Source organism: Peromyscus eremicus, chromosome 23 (assembly GCF_949786415.1).
Source record: "Peromyscus eremicus chromosome 23, PerEre_H2_v1, whole genome shotgun sequence".
Classification (NCBI taxonomy): domain Eukaryota; kingdom Metazoa; phylum Chordata; class Mammalia; order Rodentia; family Cricetidae; genus Peromyscus; species Peromyscus eremicus.
The window spans coordinates 24,028,479-24,047,528 of record NC_081438.1 but is presented as its reverse complement, the minus strand read 5'-3'; the positions used below and the strand labels follow the sequence as shown (position 1 = coordinate 24,047,528).

At 48.6% G+C, this 19,050-nt stretch overlaps 1 protein-coding gene across 1 annotated transcript in view; it reads left to right on the top strand.

The window, feature by feature from the left end:
- Nucleotides 1–4,279, top strand: part of LOC131898592 (general transcription factor II-I repeat domain-containing protein 1-like) — an 87,867-nt gene extending 83,588 nt beyond the window's left edge. Inside the window, exons 23-25 of the mRNA XM_059249780.1 lie at nucleotides 1,131–1,168; nucleotides 2,174–2,301; nucleotides 3,592–4,279. Coding sequence (XP_059105763.1) covers nucleotides 1,131–1,168; nucleotides 2,174–2,301; nucleotides 3,592–3,660 — 235 coding nt within the window. The 3' untranslated portion in view covers nucleotides 3,661–4,279. The remainder of the gene's footprint in view (nucleotides 1–1,130; nucleotides 1,169–2,173; nucleotides 2,302–3,591) is intronic.
- The last annotated feature ends 14,771 nt before the right edge of the window (nucleotides 4,280–19,050 follow it).

Genomic DNA, 19,050 nt, shown 5'->3' with positions numbered 1-19,050 from the left:
CACAGGCTTGCACATCTGTATACACACATGTAAGTAAGTATATAAATAATTCTTTTTTGTTTGGTTGGGGCTTTTTTTTTGTTTTTGTTTTTGTTTTGTTTTTTGGGTTTTTTTTGTTTGTTTGTTTTTGTTTTTTGTTTTTTGTTTTTTTGAGACAGTTTTGGTGCCTGTCCTGGATCTCGCTCTGTAGACTAGGCTGGCCTCAAACTCACAAAGATCTGCCTGTCTCTGCCTCCCGAGTGCTGGGATAAAAGGCATGCACTGACACCACCTGGCTAAATAAATAATTCTTTAGAATAAAAATAATGTGGAAGGTAACTGAGAAAGATATCCAGCATTGATCTACGCCTTCCACATACATGCATACCATCACGTGCGCGCGCGCACACACACACACACACACACAGGCACGCACACACAGAGGCACGCACACACATTCACACAGCAGGTAAAGGTGCTTGCCACCAAGCCTGACAACCTCAGTCAGGTTTCCTGGGACTCACATCATAAAAGGAGTGGACTGACTCAACTCCCACAAGTTGTCCTCTGACCTCTGCTGGACACACATGCACACATACATGCACCAATTAAATAAATGTAATGAAAAAATTTTTAAACAATAAGAGAAAAAAATGTTTGAGGGACAATGGTATGCCAATGTTTTCCTATAATCCCAGTAACAGAAAGGCAGGAGGAGGTGGATGGACCAGCCTTGGCTACATGGCGAGGCCCCGTCTCAAAAGGAAAAGAATTTCAGAGTTTTTGTGCCCTGGTCACCTGAGCCTGTTTTTGGTAGGAGCATATGCATGGTGGAAGGTGCTGCTCACCTCCCGAGAGCCAGGGAGCAGAGAGAGAAAGGAGGAAGCCATGGTACCAGGATCCCCACTGAGGACATGACCACAATGACCTATCCCACCCACTAGGCCCCACCTCATCAAGGTCTAGTGTGCAGACACACATTAACACATGGACCATTGGGCAACACTCAGGGTGTAAAACCATAGCGGGGACTGACCTGGCTGCAGCCACAACCGCTACATCTCAGCTATGGAGAGTCGGTGTCCCGAATCCCAAGGAGCGCGTGAGGAGAGGGAACCACCTAACTGTGGCCTTGCTTCTCTCCTTTTCAGACCTTTTGCAGAAGCCTGCAATGATGCCAAGGTGCCAGGTGAGTCAGAGGCCGGGGAGGCGAGCCTTCTGCCTCCTGGGGACCAGTCTGTTGCTTTCAAAGATAAAAAGGCATAGGCAGGCACAGGCCTTGGGTGGCTCAGGGGATAAAGGTGCTTGCTGCTAAACCTGACGACCTGAGTTCAATCCCCAGACCCCACATGATGGAGAAACTGAGGCAACTCCTTCAAGTTGGCCTCTGACCTCCATTCATGTGCCACACACACATACGTAAATAAATGATTCTTAAAAAAATATTAATAATAATAATAGGTAAGGCTGGGTGTGGATCAGTTGGGAGAGTATGCACCAAGTCCCGTTATGATTTCCCTAGCACTACATAAATCGGGTATAGTGGCACACACCTTTAATCCCGGGACTGGGACTGGGGGGAGGGGGTTGGAGGCAGGAGAATCAGGCATCAAGGCCAAGTTCAGCTACACAGTGACTTGGAGGCCAACCTAAACTACGGGAGACCCTGTCTCAACAAACCAAACCAAAACACTTTGGTAGGAGGTGGGTAGAGGAGCTTAGGGCTTTTGAAGGTCATAGGAAGATAGCCCTGCTGAAGATGGAATGATCTGGGTGAGCCAGATCCCTGTACTGAGCCTTTTGGGTAGGTGAGGGGATATTTTTACCAGCAAAGCAGGCAGGTGAATAGGAACCAGAAGTGGGACACCTGGTCCTTAGACCCGCTTGGGGAATAAGGCTAGACAAGTGAGCCCCAGCCACTTGGTGGGGAGAGAGAGCCACAGAGCCTGGGATGCTGTGAAAGGCTGTAGCTTTAGCTCAGAGGAACAGCACCTGCCTAGAATCCCCCAGTAAGGGCCTAGGAGTATGGTTCAACCTACACAAAGCCCTGGGTTCCATTCCCAGGACATTAAAAAAAAAAAAAGAAAAAAGAAACCACTAAAAATCTAAAAGCAAGGGCTTTCTCCAGGGAGTTCAGGAGGCCGACACAGAATGGCCCCCAGCATCCGGCCTCAGCAACTGTTTCTTCCACCAGCCAAAGACATTCCCAAGCGCAAGAGAAAGCGGGTCTCGGAAGGCAACTCGGTCTCCTCCTCTTCCTCTTCTTCATCCTCGTCCTCTAACCCAGAGTCTGTGGCATCCACCAACCAGATCTCCCTCGTGGTAAAGTCACGCAGATCCGAACTTCACCCCAATTCTGTGTGGCCTGTGCCCCACCCTCGGGCAGGGCCGCCCACAGCTCCAGGAACTGGGAGGCACTGGGCTCTGAGAGGGACTCCGTCAACCTCAGAGGTGCAGGCGCACCCACTTGCTTTGCCCACAAGATAGACTGAGGGGGTCCGTGCGATCCATCGGCACAGGGCTTGAAGTGTGGGTGTTACCAGCGATGTAACTGAGGACAGCAGGAGCCAGAGGGTAGATGGTCACATGACAGAACTCAACCTCCGTCATCTGTCGGCCATGTTACTGAGTTTGGCGCTTTGCCTGATTCAAAGGAAAACCTATGTAAAGAACTGGGTGTGGTGGCGTATGCCTATAGTCCCAGGAGTGGAGATGGGGAGGAGCAGAGGTTCAAGGCCAGCTTGGGCGATATGAGACTCCATCTCAAAGAAAACTGCTCACCAGGGGGCTGGGGTTGTGGCTCAGTCAGCAGAATGCTTGCCTTGCGTGCATGAAGCCCTGGGCTAGATCCCCAGCATCACATAAACTGGACCTGGTGGCATACGTCTGTAATCCCAGCACTGGAGAGGTAGAAGCAGGAGGATCAGAAGTCAAGGTCAGCCTCAGGACATGAGAAATTTGAGGCTAGCCTGGGTTACATGAGACTGTCTCAACAGAAAGGAAAGGAGGAAAGGAGGCAGGCTGATTTTAGGATTTCTAGATCCTTTGTGTGCCCCTTCAACCCCATTCTGGATACTTTTTTTTTTTTGGTTTTTCGAGACAAGGTTTCTCTGTAGCTTTGGAGCCTGTCCTGAACTCGCTCTGTAGACCAGGTGGGCCTCGAACTCACAGAGATCCACCTGCCTCTACCTCCCGAGTGCTGGGATTACAGGCGTGCGCCACCGCCACCGCCCGGCCTGGGTGCTTCCGAAAGCCCAGAATTTGCATTTTCTCCTACCGTCATTTTTATCATTGAGTTCTCCTTCCTTTTACCCCGAGAGATGGGACAGTGTCTGTAGGGTGAAGCTGGTATATGGTGTTTACTGCGCCTGCTCACTCATCCCTCGCTGGTGTCTAATCCACATGTTGAACCCCTGGAACACAGGTGGGGGACAGTCCCCCCAGGCTGTACCTGTGTGACCTCAGAGAGGTCTCTTGCCCTCCCTGGGCCTCAGTGGCTGCATCATAAGTAACATCCAAGTTCGCCCTCAAGGAAAGCGAGCTAGTTTATTCTGGGAGTTCATTCATATCACCTGCAGTCCTAACCTGGTCCCTCTGTCCCCCTCTCTCTAGCAGTGGCCAGTGTACATGGTGGACTATTCCGGACTAAACGCGCACCTTCCAGGTCCCCTTGATTATTAAACCTCAGAGCCGAATCAGGACCTCAACTCAGAAAGACTAAAGGAAATGTAATTTATGTACAAAGTATATTCGGATATGTATCGATGCCTTTTAGTTTTTCCAATGATTTTTACACTATATTCCTGCCGCCAAGGCCTTTTTAAATAAGTAAAAAAAAAAAGAAAAGAAAAAGAAAAAAAAGTGTTACCTTTTATTTTACTTTATTTTTCTGGCTATATGTACGCTTTTGGTGGTGTGGCCCCGGCAGCCACCCAGGGACCGAGTCAGACAAGACACCAACCAGCTCAGGTGCCCCATGCCATACTCTGGAGTCTCGAGTTTCTGAACACTAGATTGGTGGTGTCTGGGGACAGAACTTATTTTCTTTACTGCAGCCCCAGGAGGAACCACAGAGTGCTTGCCCAGCCTCCACAATGCCATGGGTTCCACCCCAGCACTGCCCATCCTGGGTATGGTGGTGCACACCTGTGACCCCAGCACTCAGGAGGTTCAGGAGTTTCCATTTGGGGCTGGGGAGATGGCTTGGTGGGTAAAGTGTACCTTCCTTTACAACAAGCATAACAGCCTGACTTCAGAACCCCAGTATCTGGGTAAAAAGCTATGCACGGTGGTGGCGACATCCTCCTGTAACCCCGGCGATGGGAGGCTGGAAACGAGGATCCCTGGAGCTTGCTGGTCCGCTAGCCTAACTGACTGCGTTAGTGAGCTCTGGATTCAGAGAAGAAGCCTGTCTCCAAAAATAAGATGGAAAGGGATGGCAAGATGGCTTAGCGGGTGAAAGGTTCATGCCGTCAAGCCTGACATCCTGAGTTCAATCCCAGACCGACTCCAACACATGACCCTCTGACCTCTGCACATACGCTGTCACGTGGGAACACACGTACATTGAGTGTGATTTTTAAATTACATATATGTATTTAAATGTATCACTGAAGTAATCAAAACCGTATGTTCTTTTTTGTTGTTACTTTGTTTTGTTTTTGAGACAAGGTTTCTCTATGGATGTTCCTGGAACACTCTCTGTAGACCAGGCTGGCCTTGAACTCATGGAGATCCGCCTGCTTCTGCCTCTTTGAGGTCTTCCTGTGGGCAGCTCCCAACGCTGGGGTCACGCTCAGCCATCTTTCTCTTCAAGACGCCATCATAAATCACCATCCTTTTTACAGAAACTGCCTCTTCCAGTGGAGATGGCTGGCCCTGTGGTGCACCTAGAACACACACATACACACACACACACACACACACACACACACACACACACGCACGCACGCACGCACGCGCTCGAAGGCTGAGGCAGGAGGATCTGGAGTTGAGGACCAGACCAAGAGGCACACTCACCTCGAAAGCCTGATGAGTTGTTCAGTATGAGACCCTGTCTCAAACTACAACTATCGAGTAAATATGATAGCACACACCTGTCGCCCAGCATTTAGGAAATGAGACAAGAGGATCAGTTCAAGGACATTCTCCTTTACATAGCAAATTGGGAGGTTAGCCTAGACGACTGCATAAGACCCTTTCTAAAAAACAAAAACAAAACAAAACCATAATCTGGGCCTGGTGAACTGCTGAGTCCATCCTGGTCTACAGAGAGAGTTCCAGGGCAGCCAGGGCTACACAGAGAAACCTTATGTTGGAAAAAAACAAAACACTTAGGGTTGGCGAAAACAGCCCAGCCGTTTGGAGTGTATCCTGCTTCTACAGAGGTGCCAGCTTAATTCCCAGCACCCATGTCCAGTGGCCCACAGCCGCCGATACCTTCAGCTCCAGAAGTGAATGGCCTGTTCGTGTCTACACACATACACATAATTTAGAGTAATAAAAATAAATCTCTTTTGGTTTTGTTTGTTTCAAGACAGGGTTTCTCTGTGTAACCCGGGCTGTGCTGGAACTAGCTCTGTAGACCAGGCTGGCCTTAAACTCAAGAGATTAAAAGACTAAAGGCATATGCCACCACTACTGGCCAATTTTTTTTTTTTTTTTTTTTTTTTTTTTTAATGTAAAAAACCCTTAGATCAACTCCAGAGGCAGGAGCAGGAGCAGGCAAAATCTCTGGGAGTTTGAGGCCAGACTGATCTACATAGTGAGTCTGACGCCTGCCAAGGCTACATAGTGAGACCCTGTCTCAAATAAACCCCTTAGATGAGGTCACCCACCCCACCCCACCCCACCCCCGCCGCCACCGCCACCCCTGTGAGGGGCTGCGGGCGTAGCTCAGTGGTGGGGCACCCACGTAACACATGAAACCTGGGATTTTTCTCCCCATTATACTAAGCGCTAACTTCTTGGCACGCCGTTCCAGCGCTCCCCTCCCCCAGCCAGTCTTGTAGCTCAGCCTCACAAGCCACCCTTTATCCACGGCTGGAACCTGGCTTTAGCCTAGATAGGGCCTTGGGTACCTGGCGCCCTTATTCTGGGAGCAACCACTGGCGCCTGTCTGTGGTCTAGACACGCCCCCACCATGACCCAAAGCAACCAGATCAGAGCCCGCGGGCGGAGCTCCTGGGTGGGGCCGGCGCTGGGAAACCGGATCCCGAAGGCAGTGAGCAATAAATACAAAGCCGCACATTTCCCCTCAGCAGATCCTTGCAGTTCAGTGGGCCTGGGCTGTGGAGACCCTGTCTCAAACAAAACGGGCCGGGAGAGTGTAGCTCCGCTAGTAGAGTGCTTGTCTAGCATGCAACAGGCCCTGGATTCCGTCCTAGCAGCTGCATAAACCTGGGCACAGTGGGTGGGTCACATCTATATCCCCAATCCTGGAGAGGGCAGGAGGGTCAAGAGTGGGAGAACAGGTTGGAGCTACATGAGACCCTGTCTCAAAGCAAAATTCCAAAATTAAAAATAACACCTACCAAAAATATTAATTAAGGGAACCCCTCCAAAGCAGTCTTTTGTTGTTTGAAACAGGAGCCTGGGTTACCCAGGCTGGTCTCGAACTCATTATGTTGCAGAGGATGGCCTTGAATTTTTTGATCCACCTTGTTTCCACCTCCCAAGTGCTGGGATTACAGGTGTGTCTCCACATCTGACTTCATCTAAGAATTAGCCTGTTTCCCCCTGTCCTGGTCTCATGTCTCATCCCCACCCCACTTCCTGGGTCCTGAACTTTGGGAGCTGTGGCCCATCAGAGGTCAACCCTCACAGACACGCCCCTTGCTTCCTGCGCTCCCAGATCGCCCCGGAACACCTTCCTGGGTTCCTCCTCTGCAGAGGCTTCCAGATGCTGTTTATGCAAGCCCTCGAGAATCTGAGCGGGCCGCGCTTTGTAAAGCGTTTTGAGTCAAAGCGCTCATTCTTTAATTAAACTTCATTTAACCGCCATCTGTCTCCGTTCAAAACGGCATCGTGTTTTGCAACTCGAAATGCGAATTGTTGTTGGTTTGGTAAACACATCCCCCCCCACCCCTCCCAAAATGAAAAAATCACAAAACACTTTCCGAAGTAATAAACGAGGGATGTGGATTGCTGCCGCGCTGCATTTCAAACGTTCTAATTGCCCGGGGATGTGTGCTGGTGGGTGTCTAATCATCCTATATACAAATTCTTTGTATGAAGATCTAGTATCAATGAAAGGATCGAGATGATAGAAAAATGCTAGAATTAGAGCTGACTGAAAACAGTAATAAAGCAATCACCCACCAGAAACAAGGCCAGGGTGAGGCAGGAGGAGAGAAGCCGAGAGCGGCTTGCCACACCTGTTCTTCAGACCACACCTGCTTCTCTGGGGGGTCCGCTCTCCCTGCCCAGGTGCACCCTGGGTACTAGGCAGATGAGGGTGGGCTTGTATTCTTGGGGGCAGGAGCTTCCCAACAGTTACAACTCTGTAAAATTCTCTGTGTCTCTGTCTCTGCCACCTCCCTCTTTCTGTTTTCCCTGTCCCTGTTTTATCTTTGTCTACACACACACACACACACACACACACACACACACACACACACACTCAGACATTCATTCCTTAGCCCAGCGCTGTAGAAAGCTGTCCTCCGAACATAACAGCAGACGTCTTTATCAGGGTAGCTTCGACGACTTCCGAGTCGTCTCCAAGATGGAATTTATTGTTCCGAGGACTGCTGATTCTCATTGCTACAAAGAGGGGGTGTTGAGGATCCTGGGCCCCTGGCTTGATCTCACACACTTCCTCCTGCACCTCCCAATGTGCAGAGGATGGTATACCATTCTACCCTGATGGCTGGTGGCCCTGATAGTCTGGGGAAGTCCTGGGAGACCATGGAAAGCTCCCTGATGCTGGGACTCCATCAATGCAGCTGAGTGGAGGTTGTCATCCTCTCCGTCCATGCTGGGGCGAGACTTCAGTATTGTGGCAGCTTTGGACCCCCCTCCCCTCCTGTCAGTACCCCCCTCATCAGGCTCTGTCGGTGAGCCCAATAAACCCATTGGCTTGGGTTAGAATAGTCCTTTGCCATTCTATGTCCAAGCTGCATAAAGAGAGGTAGACGTGTCCCGGAGTGTCCACAACACCCAGGCTGACCTCAGTTTCATGACCCTTCTGCCTCAGCCTCCTGAGTTGCTAGGATTAAGACCTGTGCCACCTCCTGCTTCCGGAGTCAAGGCTTCCTTAGTGATGTTTACTGAGTCCCAGGGAGTCGGGCTTTTATTGTATGAATTATTGTCTCATCGCTACAACAAAAGACACCCCCACCCCCACCCCACCCCCGCAAAGGCAAGTTAAGGGAAACTCTCTTTTGGCTCACAGTTTGAAGGCACGCCCATCATGGAGAGGAAGGGACGATGGGAGGAGCCTAAGGCAGCTGGTCACATGGCATCCACTGTCACCGAGAGATGAATGCTGGTTAGTGCTCAACTCAATTTCTCATTTTAATGCAGTCCAGGACTCCAGCCCATGGGATGGTGCCACCTAAATTAGAGTAGGTCTTCCCGCCCCGGCTAACCAATCCAGACAGACATGGCGATTCTGTATCCCATTAAGTTGATGAGACTAACCGTCCCACTTGCCTTCCACCTGAATCAAGTAATGGGGAAAAAATGAAGGGGGTCAGGAGCCCCCTCTTTTATTTTATTTTTAATTTTTATTGTATGTGTGTGGGTGTTTTGCCTGCATGTGTATCTGTGTACCGGGTACCTGCCGGGTGCATGGACAACCAGAAGAGGACATCTGATCTCAGGAACTGGAGTTACAGGCAGTTGTAGGCTGCCACGTGGGTACTGGGAATTAAATCAGTACTCTTGATCCATCTCTCCACGCATCCCCCTTTAAATACTTATTTATTTTTATTTATATTTATTTATTATTTAATTAACTGAATTAATTAATTTTTTATTGTATGTGTATGGGTATCTTTACCTGCATATATGTCTGTGCAGTTTATGTGTGTCTGGTACCTGCAGAGGCCAGAAGAGACCTGTCAGATCCCCTGGAATTGGAGTTACAGACTGTTGTGAGGCGCCATGTGGGTGCTGGGTATGAAACCTGGGTCCTCGGAAGAAGCAGCCAGAGTTCTTCACCCTCCCCTGGAAGCCCCTCCCCTTTGAAAGTATCCATGGCCTGACTCCATGAGAGGAGAATGGGCCTGAGGAAAAGAATGCTCATGGTTAGCCGTTGGGGGGAAACTGAGGCTTGGTGGCCAAGAGCTTGATTGAAGTACAAGGTCAGTAGAGAAGCTGGGCAGGAGTCACAGCTGCAGAGGAGGAGAATCTTAGGATTCACTGATCTTGTAGAAGTTGATGTGTGGCTTAAAACAAGACACCCAGGGGGCTGGAGCACTGACTGCTCTTCCAAAGGGCCTGGGTTCAATTCCCAGCAACCACATGGTGGCTCACAACTGTCTATAACTCCAGTTCTAGGGATCTAGACCCTCACACAGACATACATGCAGGTAAAACACCAATACACATAAAATTATTAAAAAAAAAAAAAAGCGGGGCAGTGGTGGCACACACCCTTGATCCCAGCACTCAGGAGGCAGAGGCAGGCGGATCAGGACAGCCAGGAATACACAGAGAACCCCCCCCCAAAAAAAAAACAGTGAATACATTAAAAAATATGTAAATATATAAAAATGTAAAAGCTGGGCATTATAGCACATATCTGTAATTCCTGCACTCAGGAGGCAGAAGCCAGAAAGAGGAGTACAAGGTCAAGGCTTGGTTTACATAGCATCTTCCGGCCCAGACAGAGCTATTTAGTGAGAACCTGACTCATTAAAAAACTAGCAAGCTGGGGCTAGAGGGATGGCTCAGCGGTTAAGAAGACTGGCTACTGGTCCAGGGGACCTGAGTTCAATTCCCAGCACCCACACAGTAGCTCACAACCATCTGTAACTCCAGTTCCAAGGGATCTGCTCCTCTCTTCTGGCCTCTGCAGGCACCAGGCACCAATCTGGTGCACAGATGTGCGTGCAGACAGAACACCATACACATAAAAATAAAACCTAGGCTGGGCGGTGGTGGCATATGCCTTTAATCCCAGCACTCGGGAGGCAGAGCCAAGTGGATTTCTGTGAGTTCGAGCCTGGTCTACGGAGCGAGATCCAGGACAGGCACCAAAACTACACGGAGAAACCCTGTCTTGAAAAACCAAAATAAATAAATAAAAACAATTCCTAATTTAAAAATTAAAAAAAGCAAGCAGCTGGGCTGTGGTGGCACACGCTTTTAAACCCAGAAGCAGAGGCAGGCTGATCTCTGAATTTGAGGCCAGCCTGGTCTACAGAGTGAGTTCTTGGATAGCCAGGTTACACAGAGAAACTCTATCTGGAGAACATAAACAAACATCCCCCCCCCCCCGAAAAAAGAAAAGAAAACAGAGCCAGGCAGCGGTGGCACACACCTTTGATCCCAGCACTTGGGAGGCAGAGTCAGGTGTATTTCTGTGAGTTTGAGGCCAGCCTGGTCTACAAAACGAGATCCAGGACAGGCACCAAAACTACACGGAGAAATCCTGTCTCAAAAAAACTAAAAACAAAAACAAAAAAAAAAAGAAAGAAAGAAAAGAAAACAGGACCTAGGGAGATGGCTTTGTGGATAAAGTGTCGTAATGCAAGCCTGAGGACCCGAGTTCAGATCCCCAGCATCCATGTAAAATTGGGGTAGGCAAGGCAGTCCTGCTCTATTCCAAGCACTTGGGAGGCAGAGACAGATCATCTCTGGGATAAACTAGCTAACTAGATTAGCCAGAATTGGCCAGCTCCGGGTTCAGCAAAAGTCTTTGCCTAGGTAAATAAAGTAAGGAAAGATGGAGGAAGACACCATTCAGCAATTTCAGGCCCCCCCAAGCACACATGGACACACACACACACACACACACACACACACAGTAATGTTGTGGACTATTAGTTTAAGACGCGTTACATAAGCCGGGTGGTGGTGGCGCACACCTTTAATCCCAGCACTCGGGAGGCAGAGCCAGGCAGATCTCTGTGAGTTCAAGGCCGGCTTGGTCTACAAAGCAGTTCCAGGAAAGGCACAAAGCTACACAGAGAAACCCTGTCTCGAAAAAAAAACAAAATGTGTTACATTTGTTTATGCTGTGGAACATTTGTTTTAATGATGCAAAGATGTGTTGCATTCTTTATGTTGCATTTAACTCTGTAAAGGTGTGTTACTGTGCCCGTCTAAAACACCGGATTGGTCTAATAAAGAGCTGAACGGTCAATAGCAAGGCAGGAGAGAGATAGGCAGGGCTGCCAGGCAGAGAGAATACATAGGAGGAGAAATCTAGGTTTGAGAGCGAAGAGAAAGGAGCGAGAAAAGGAAGAGAGAGGAAGCCAGGGGCCAGCCATGGGGTAAGAAGGAAAGCAACAATATATCAAATAAAGAAAGGTAAAAAGCCCAGAGTCAAGACATAGCTAAAGAGAAACAGGATAATTTAAGTTAGAAAAGCAGAATAGAAACAAGCCAAGCTACGGCCACGTATTCATAAGTAAAAATAAGTGTCTGTGTATTTATTTGGGAGCTGGGTGGTGGGTCCCCAAAGAATTAAAAAAAAAATAACAAAAACTCACAGTCACTTAAAGTGCTCCCGTTTCTGATGACAGTACCAACCACCACCGGGTAGAGACATGCCACCAGCAGTGCCACCTGTTGGCAGCCTGTACAGGTCCTCGGCAGCGGCTGGCACAGGATAGGGGCCAGATGCCAGGCTCTGTAGTATATGATTCCCTGTGTGAAAGTGGAGGCCAGAGCCTGGAGAGATGGTTCAGACCTAAGAGCCCTTGCTGCTCTTCTAGAGGACCTGGGTTCCATTCTCAGTCCACAAATACCATCTCCAGGGGACCCAACACCTCCTTCTGCTCTCCTCCAACACCTGCCCACATGTACACATACGCAGTCAGACATGGGCACATGAATAAAAACAATTTAAAAAAAAAGAAAAGAAAAGAAGGGCTGAGAGGTGGCTCAAGAGGTTAAGAGCAGGGGCTGCTCTTCCAGAGGTCCTGAGTTCAATTCCCAGCAACCACATGGTGACTCACAACCATCTATAATGAGATCTGGTGCCCTCTTCTGGCATTCAGGCATAGATGCAGGCAGAACACTGTATATGTATATATAATGAGTAAATAAATAAGTCTTTAAAAAAGAAAAAGAAAAGAGCTGGGGGGGTGGCGGCGGGGGCGGCAGCGGTGGTGGCGCACGCCTTTAAACCCAGTACTCGGGAGGCAGAGCCAGGCGGATCTCTGTGAGTTCGAGGCCAGCCTGGGCTACAGAGTGAGTTCCAGGACAGGCTTCAAAGCTACACAGAGAAACCCTGTCTCGAAAACCAAAAAAAAAAAAAAAAAAAGAAAGAAAGAAAGAAAGAAAGAAAGAAAGAAAGAAAGAAAGAAAGAAACCCAGGTGGCGGTGGTGGCGCATGCCTTCAATCCCAGCACTTGGGAGACCAAGCAGATCTCTGTGAGTTCGAGGCCAGCCTGGTCTACAAAGGTAAGTTCCAGGACAGGCACCAAAACTACACAGAGAAACCCTGTCTCAAAAAAAAAAAAAAAAAAAAAAAAAACAGAAAGAGAGAGAGAGAGAGACAGAGAGAGAGAGAGAAAGGAAGGAAGGAAGGAAGGAAGGAAGGAAGGAAGAAAGAAAGAAAGAAAGAAAGAAAGAAAGAAAGAAAGAAAGAAAGAAAGAAAGAAGAGGCCAAATTCTGCCTCTCTGGACGGTGGAGATATGTTGACAGGTTTCCGTCTCCCACAAGCCCGCTGCTTACCAGCTCAGGGATGAGGCAGTCTTAGCCCCTCCCAGGGCTTGGACCAGGCGTCCCCAAGGAGTTGCTAGAGCTTCAAGGCAGTGACATGTGACTGCCATCCCAGCACTGGAAAGGGAGAAGCAAGAGAAGTGTGGATGAAAGACCAGCTTCGGGTACATATGGAGTTTGAGGCTAGCCTGGGCTACCTGAGACCTGCCTTAAAAAGCAAAACAAAAATAAACACAATACAGACCTGTGCCACCAGGCCTGGCTAAAAAGTCATTCTTGGCAGGAATTGCAATCCATGCAAAATATATTGATTTAGGCTGGGCATAGTGGCTCAGTACTTTAACCCCAGAATTCTGGAGGTAGAGGCAGGTAGAGCTCTGTGAGTTTAGGGCCAGACAAGACTCCATAATAAGACCCTGGCTCAAAAACAAAATAAAAGTGGGGAGGGGGGGTGCTGGTGGCACATGCCTTTAATCCCAGCAAGGAGGCAGAGGCAGGCAGATCTTGGTGAGCTCAAGGCTAGCCTGGTCTACAGAGTGAGATCTAGGACATCCAGAGCTGTTACACAGAGAAGCCCTGTCTCCAGAAAAAAAAAAAAAATGTCTTTTTAATTAATTATGGACTATGGTGGTGCACACCTTTAGTCCCAGCACTCAGGAGGAAGCGGCAGGTGGATCTCTGAGTTCAAGGCCAGCCTGGTCTACAGAGTGAGTTCCAGGACAGCCAGGGGGTACACAGAGAAACCCTGTCTCTTCGCCCCCCTCAAAAAAATTAAATTAAAAATAATGAATGGCAAGCCGGGCGGTGGTGGCGCACGCCTTTAATCCCAGCACTCGGGAGGCAGAGCCTGGCGGATCTCTGTGAGTTCGAGGCCAGCCTGGGCTACCAAGTGAGTCCCAGGAAAGGCGCAAAGCTACACAGAGAAACCCTGTCTCGAAAAACCAAAAAAAAAAAAAAAAAAAAAAAATGAATGGCTCATTGGATAAAAGCACTAGCGGCAGATCGTGGCGACAGTCTGAGTTTGATCCCTGGGACCCACGAGGTGGAAGGAGAGAACTGACTCTTGCAAATTGTCCTCTGATATTCACAAATACACAAGCAAGTGTGTATGTCCTCATTCAAGCATGCAAGTCCGTCCCCCCCACAACGTCTCTTTTTTGTTTGTTTTTCGAGACAGGGTTTCTCTGTATAACAGCCCTGGCTGTCATGGACCTAGCTCTGTAGACCAGACTAGCCTCGAACTCACAGAGATCTGCCTGCCACTTCCTCCTGAGTGCTGGGATTTAAGGCGGATGCCACCACCGCCCGGCTCCACACACACACTTCTAATAAATAATTTCAATGAAGAAGTTGGGAAGAAGGAGGAGGAAGAGGAGGAGGAAATCCCCCCACCTCTGACTGGTGAGGAGAAGAAGCAGAAGAAAGCCAGATGGAATTCTGAAAAACGTCCCCTCCTAGTCCCCCAGAACCTTGCTTGGTCTCTAAAGATTGCCTGTTACCTTGTCTCTGAACCCTCAAAGTGCCGTGCCCTGTGCCCTGCCCCGTGCCCTGCCCCAGCCAAAGGGAAGCCATTCAGGCACCTGCTGTGAGACACTAAGTGATGACTGAGGAAGCCACTCAGACAGGGAAGCTGGGGCTGCAGGAGAGGAAATAGAAACAGGGAGGCTGGAACGTGAGAGGACATTGTCACCCCTGTCCCAGACTGCCCAGCAGCCCATGAAGGGGAGGTGGTGTCAGGATGGCGCTGAGGAGCCAAGATCTGTTGACTGAAGTGAGAAGCCCAGTGTACGGTCAGCTACACTGTGGGTGTGGGATATATGCCTGTATATGTGTGTATGTGTGCGTGTGGGGGTGTGCTCATGGGTGTACATATGCGGATGTGGAGGTCAGAGGTCATCCTTTGGCGTCCTTCCTCAGGAGCCATCTATCTTGTTTGGTAGATTTTCTTTTTAGATTTATGTTGACTATCTATTTGTGCGTTTGTGTGTGCGCCCAAGCTCTCGAATGTGGACTGGTACCCTGCGAGATCAGAGGAGAGCTTTGGATCCTCAGTTGTCGGAGTTATAGACAGTTGTGAGCCATCTGATGTGAGCTCTGGGCTCTGCAAGAGCAGCAAGTGTTTTTAATCACTGATTCGTCTCTCCCGACCTTGTTTTAGTCTTTGATCGGGGTGTCTCAGTGCTCTGGGGCTGGCCAAGTAAACTAGGCTTGCTGGCCAAAGAGTCCAAGGGACAGTGCTACCTTCACCTCCCCAGCACTGGGATTACAACCACATGACACCTCTCCTAGGTTTTGTTTTGGGTTTTTCGAGACGGTTTCTCTGTGTAGCTTTGAAGCCTGTCCTGGATCTCACTCTGTAGACCAGGCTGGCCTGGAACTCACAGAGATCCGCCTGGCTCTGCCTCGCAAGTGCTGGGATTAAAGGCAAGTGGCACCACCACCCAGCTTGTTTCTTTATTTTTTTAGTTAAAAAAATTATTTGTAGGGCTGGAGAGATGGCTCAGCAGTTAAGAGCACTGACTGCTCTTCCAGAGGACCCAGGTTCAGTTCCCAGCACCCATATGGTAACTAACAACTGTCTGAAACTCCAAGATCTGACACCGTCACACAGATATATACATGCAGGCAAAACACCAATGCACATAAAATAAAAATTAAAAAAATTTAAAAATAACTTATTTGTGGTGGTGCATACCTTTAATCCCAGCACTCAAGAGGCAAAGGCAGGTGGATCTCTTGAGTTCGAGGCCAGCCTGGTCTACAGAGCAAGTTCCAGGACAGCCAGGGCTACACAGAGAAACCCTGTCTTGAAAAACAAAGAAAAATTATTTGTGGAGCTGGAGAGAGGGCTCAACAGTTAAGAGCACTGGCTGCTATTCCAGAGAACCCAGGTTCAATTCCCAGTGCCCACATGGCAGCTCACTGTCTGTAACTCCAGTTCCAGGAGATCTGACACCCTCACAACAATGCACATAAAAAAAATTATTTTATTAAAAAAAAAAAAAAAAAAAAGAACACTCACTCCTCTTACTGAAGAACCAGTTTTGGTTCCCAGCGTCTATATCATCACTCCTGTTCCAGGGGATCTGATGCCCCCTCCAGGAGGACATCTAGCAACTGAGGTGTCTACTGTCATGGTTCGAATTAGAGGCATCTGTCACTAGGAAAGTGAGCCTGAAGTCAGAGTTTATACAGAATCTCCATAAGATGGCAGCAATTCTTCACAGACACGTGAAAAACGCTCTTACTTGAAATTTTAATTATTTTTACTGGCAACTGAGATTGGTTTTTAGGGACTTCAACTTTGCCTGCCTTGAACTAAAATGTATAATTTAACAATGTTGAAACTGGACCAGGCATGGGGTGGTGTATGTCTGTAATCCCAATACTTCAGAGGTCAAAGGTCTGAAGTTCAGGGCCAGTCAGGGCTACAGGAAATCCTGTCTAAAGATGACAGAGATGGGCTGCCGAGATGGCTGGGTGGGTAAATGTGCTTGCCGCCAAGCCTCACGAGCTGGGTTTAGATCTCTGGGAACCACGTGGTAGGAAGAAAGAACCAACTCCCATGAGTTGTCCTCTGACCTCCATATGAGCACATGGCACACGTGCACCCCCATGCACAAATACACAAATAGATTTAAAAAAAAAAAGATGGAGAATGGTTAAGGGAGACATGGGGTGAGAGGTGGCGCACACCTTTAATCCCAGCACTTGGGAGGCAGAGGCAGGCGGATCTTTGTGAGTTCGAGGCCAGCCTGGACTATAGGGCGAGTTTCAGGATAGCCAAAGCTGTTACACAGTGAAACCCTGTCTCTAAAATAAAACAAAAAACCCAAACAAAAAGACATGGGACATTGAGCTCTATGCACATGCATAGCACATGCGCACGAGCACACACACACACACACACACACACACACCACAAATCTCTGAGTTGGAGGCCAGCCTGATCTACAGAGTGAGTTCCAGGACAGCAGGGCTATACACAGAAAAGACCAAAAAAAAAAAAAAAAAAAAAAAAAAAAAGAAAAGAAAGAAAGAAAGAAAGAAAAGAAAAGAAAATAGCTCCATTTGTGCATTTGTGTGTGTGAGTGCACATGAGGGCATGCCTGTATGGGCACAGGAGTACCATGGCATGTGTAGGTCAGAGGACTACCTGCTGGAGTTGGTTTTCTCCTTCTCAAATGGGGGTCCTATAGATCAACTCAGGTCGTCTGCTTTTGTGGCGAGTCCCTTAACCCGCCGAGCTGTCTTGTTGTTGTTGTTGTTGTTGTTACTGTTGTTTTTGGTTTTTCCAGACAGGGCTTCTCTGTGGAGCTTTGGAGCCTGTCCTGGATCTCGCTCTGTAGACCAGGCTGGGATCCAAGGTATGTGCCACCACCACCTGGCTTTCCCAGGTAATTTCTAAATTAAAAATTCAATTCCTAACAAGTGGAAACAGTATTTGTTGCCCTGGTGAATAAAATGAAGCGAGCTGTGAGTGATTTTTATCCATGGAAGTGTCTCATGCTTTGGAACCGATGGAGTCTGTCCGGTTTTCCTTCCTCAAGCAGGCTGCCCTGTTTGTTTTTTCTTCTCTCTCTCTCTCTCTCTCTCTCTCTCTCTCTCTCTCTCTCTCTCTCTCTCTCTCTCTCTCTCTCTCTGTTTTGTTTTGTTTTGCTTTTCAGGACAGAGTTTCTCTGTGTAGCCCTGGCTGTCCTGGAACTCACTCTGTAGACCAGGCTGGCCTCGAACTCATCTGCCTAGTACTGGGATGACAGGCCTGCGCCACTACCACCCGGTCTCTTTTTCCTTCAAAATTAATTTATGTATCAGCCGAAGTGCATTATTTAGTAGTGTGTGTATCCACTGGCATGCCCTTGTGTCTGTGCCTGTCACGTGGCATGCATGTGGAGGTCAGAGCTGGTTCTCTTCTCCCACCATGCGGATTCCAGGATCACCAGGGGCTGGACCAAAGGTCACCAGGCTTGGCCGCGAGCGAGCGCCTTTACCCGCTGGGCCACCTCTCCAGCTTTTGTGTCTGTGTTCTCCAGATTGATACTCTTCTCAGATTACATGGGGAGGAAACCAGTCAACAAATGGCCAGCCCTACCAGATTGTGACTGAGAACAGAACACAGAACGGGGCAGTCCTGACCCAAGAGAAGGGCTTCAGCCTGGGAGCCCACGGCTGGGAAGAAAGAGCATCTGAGCCCCCCGCTCCCCCTCCCCTTCTGACTCGCTAAGCAGTTTTGTTTTTGACAAGATCTTCTAGAGCCTAGAATGACCTTGAACTTCTGAGCCTCCTGCATCCGTCTCCTGAGTGCTGGGATGACAGAATTGTACAACCAAGCCTAGCTCTGTTTTTTAATGGTGTGTGTGTGTGTGTGTGTGTGTGTGTGTGTGTGTGTGTCTTCACATATTTGAAGTGAAGATCAAAGGAGTGATTTGCAAGAGTCACTTTTTGCCTATGGTGGGCTCTAAGCTCAAACTCATATTTCAGGCTTTTATGGCAAGCACCTTCACCGGATGAACCATCTCACCTGCTTTGGATTACTGTTTTGTTTTTTGTTTTTGTTTGTTTGTTTGTTTTTTAAAGACATTTTCTTTTCTTTTTAAAGATGTATTTGTTTAGAAGAGTGCATCAGATCTCATTACAGATGGTTGTGAGCCACCATATGGGTGCTGGGAATTGAACTCAGGACCTCCGAAAGAGCAGCCAGTTCTTAACCTCTGAGCTATCTCTCCAGCCCCTGAATTGCTGTTTGAGACCATATTACACTATAGCCCAGGCTAGTCTGGGATTCACTGTGTATCCCAGACTGGCCTTAAACACCTGCAATCCTCCTGCCTCAACCTCCTGGCTGCTGGGTTTCATTAAGATTCCATAGAGGCTGATTGGTGGTGGCGCATACCTTTTAATCCCAGCATTCAGGAGGCAGAGGCAGGAGGAGGATCTCTGTGAATTCAAGGCCAGTCTGGTCTACCGCCAAAGCTACACTTAGTAACTGTATCTCGAAAAACCAAAAAGAAAAAAAAAAGATTCCATAGCAAATTTTCATTCTTTGAAATGACATTGTTTTGTTGGGGGGAGGTCCACATCCACGGGTGTGGAGGTTAGAGGACAACCTGTAGGAATCATTTTCTTTTTCCACCATGTGGGTTGTGGGGTTCGAACTCGGGTCCTCGGCCTTGGCGGCAAGCACTTTTACCAGCTGAGCCTTCTCACTGGCCCCAGAGCAGCACTTTAAC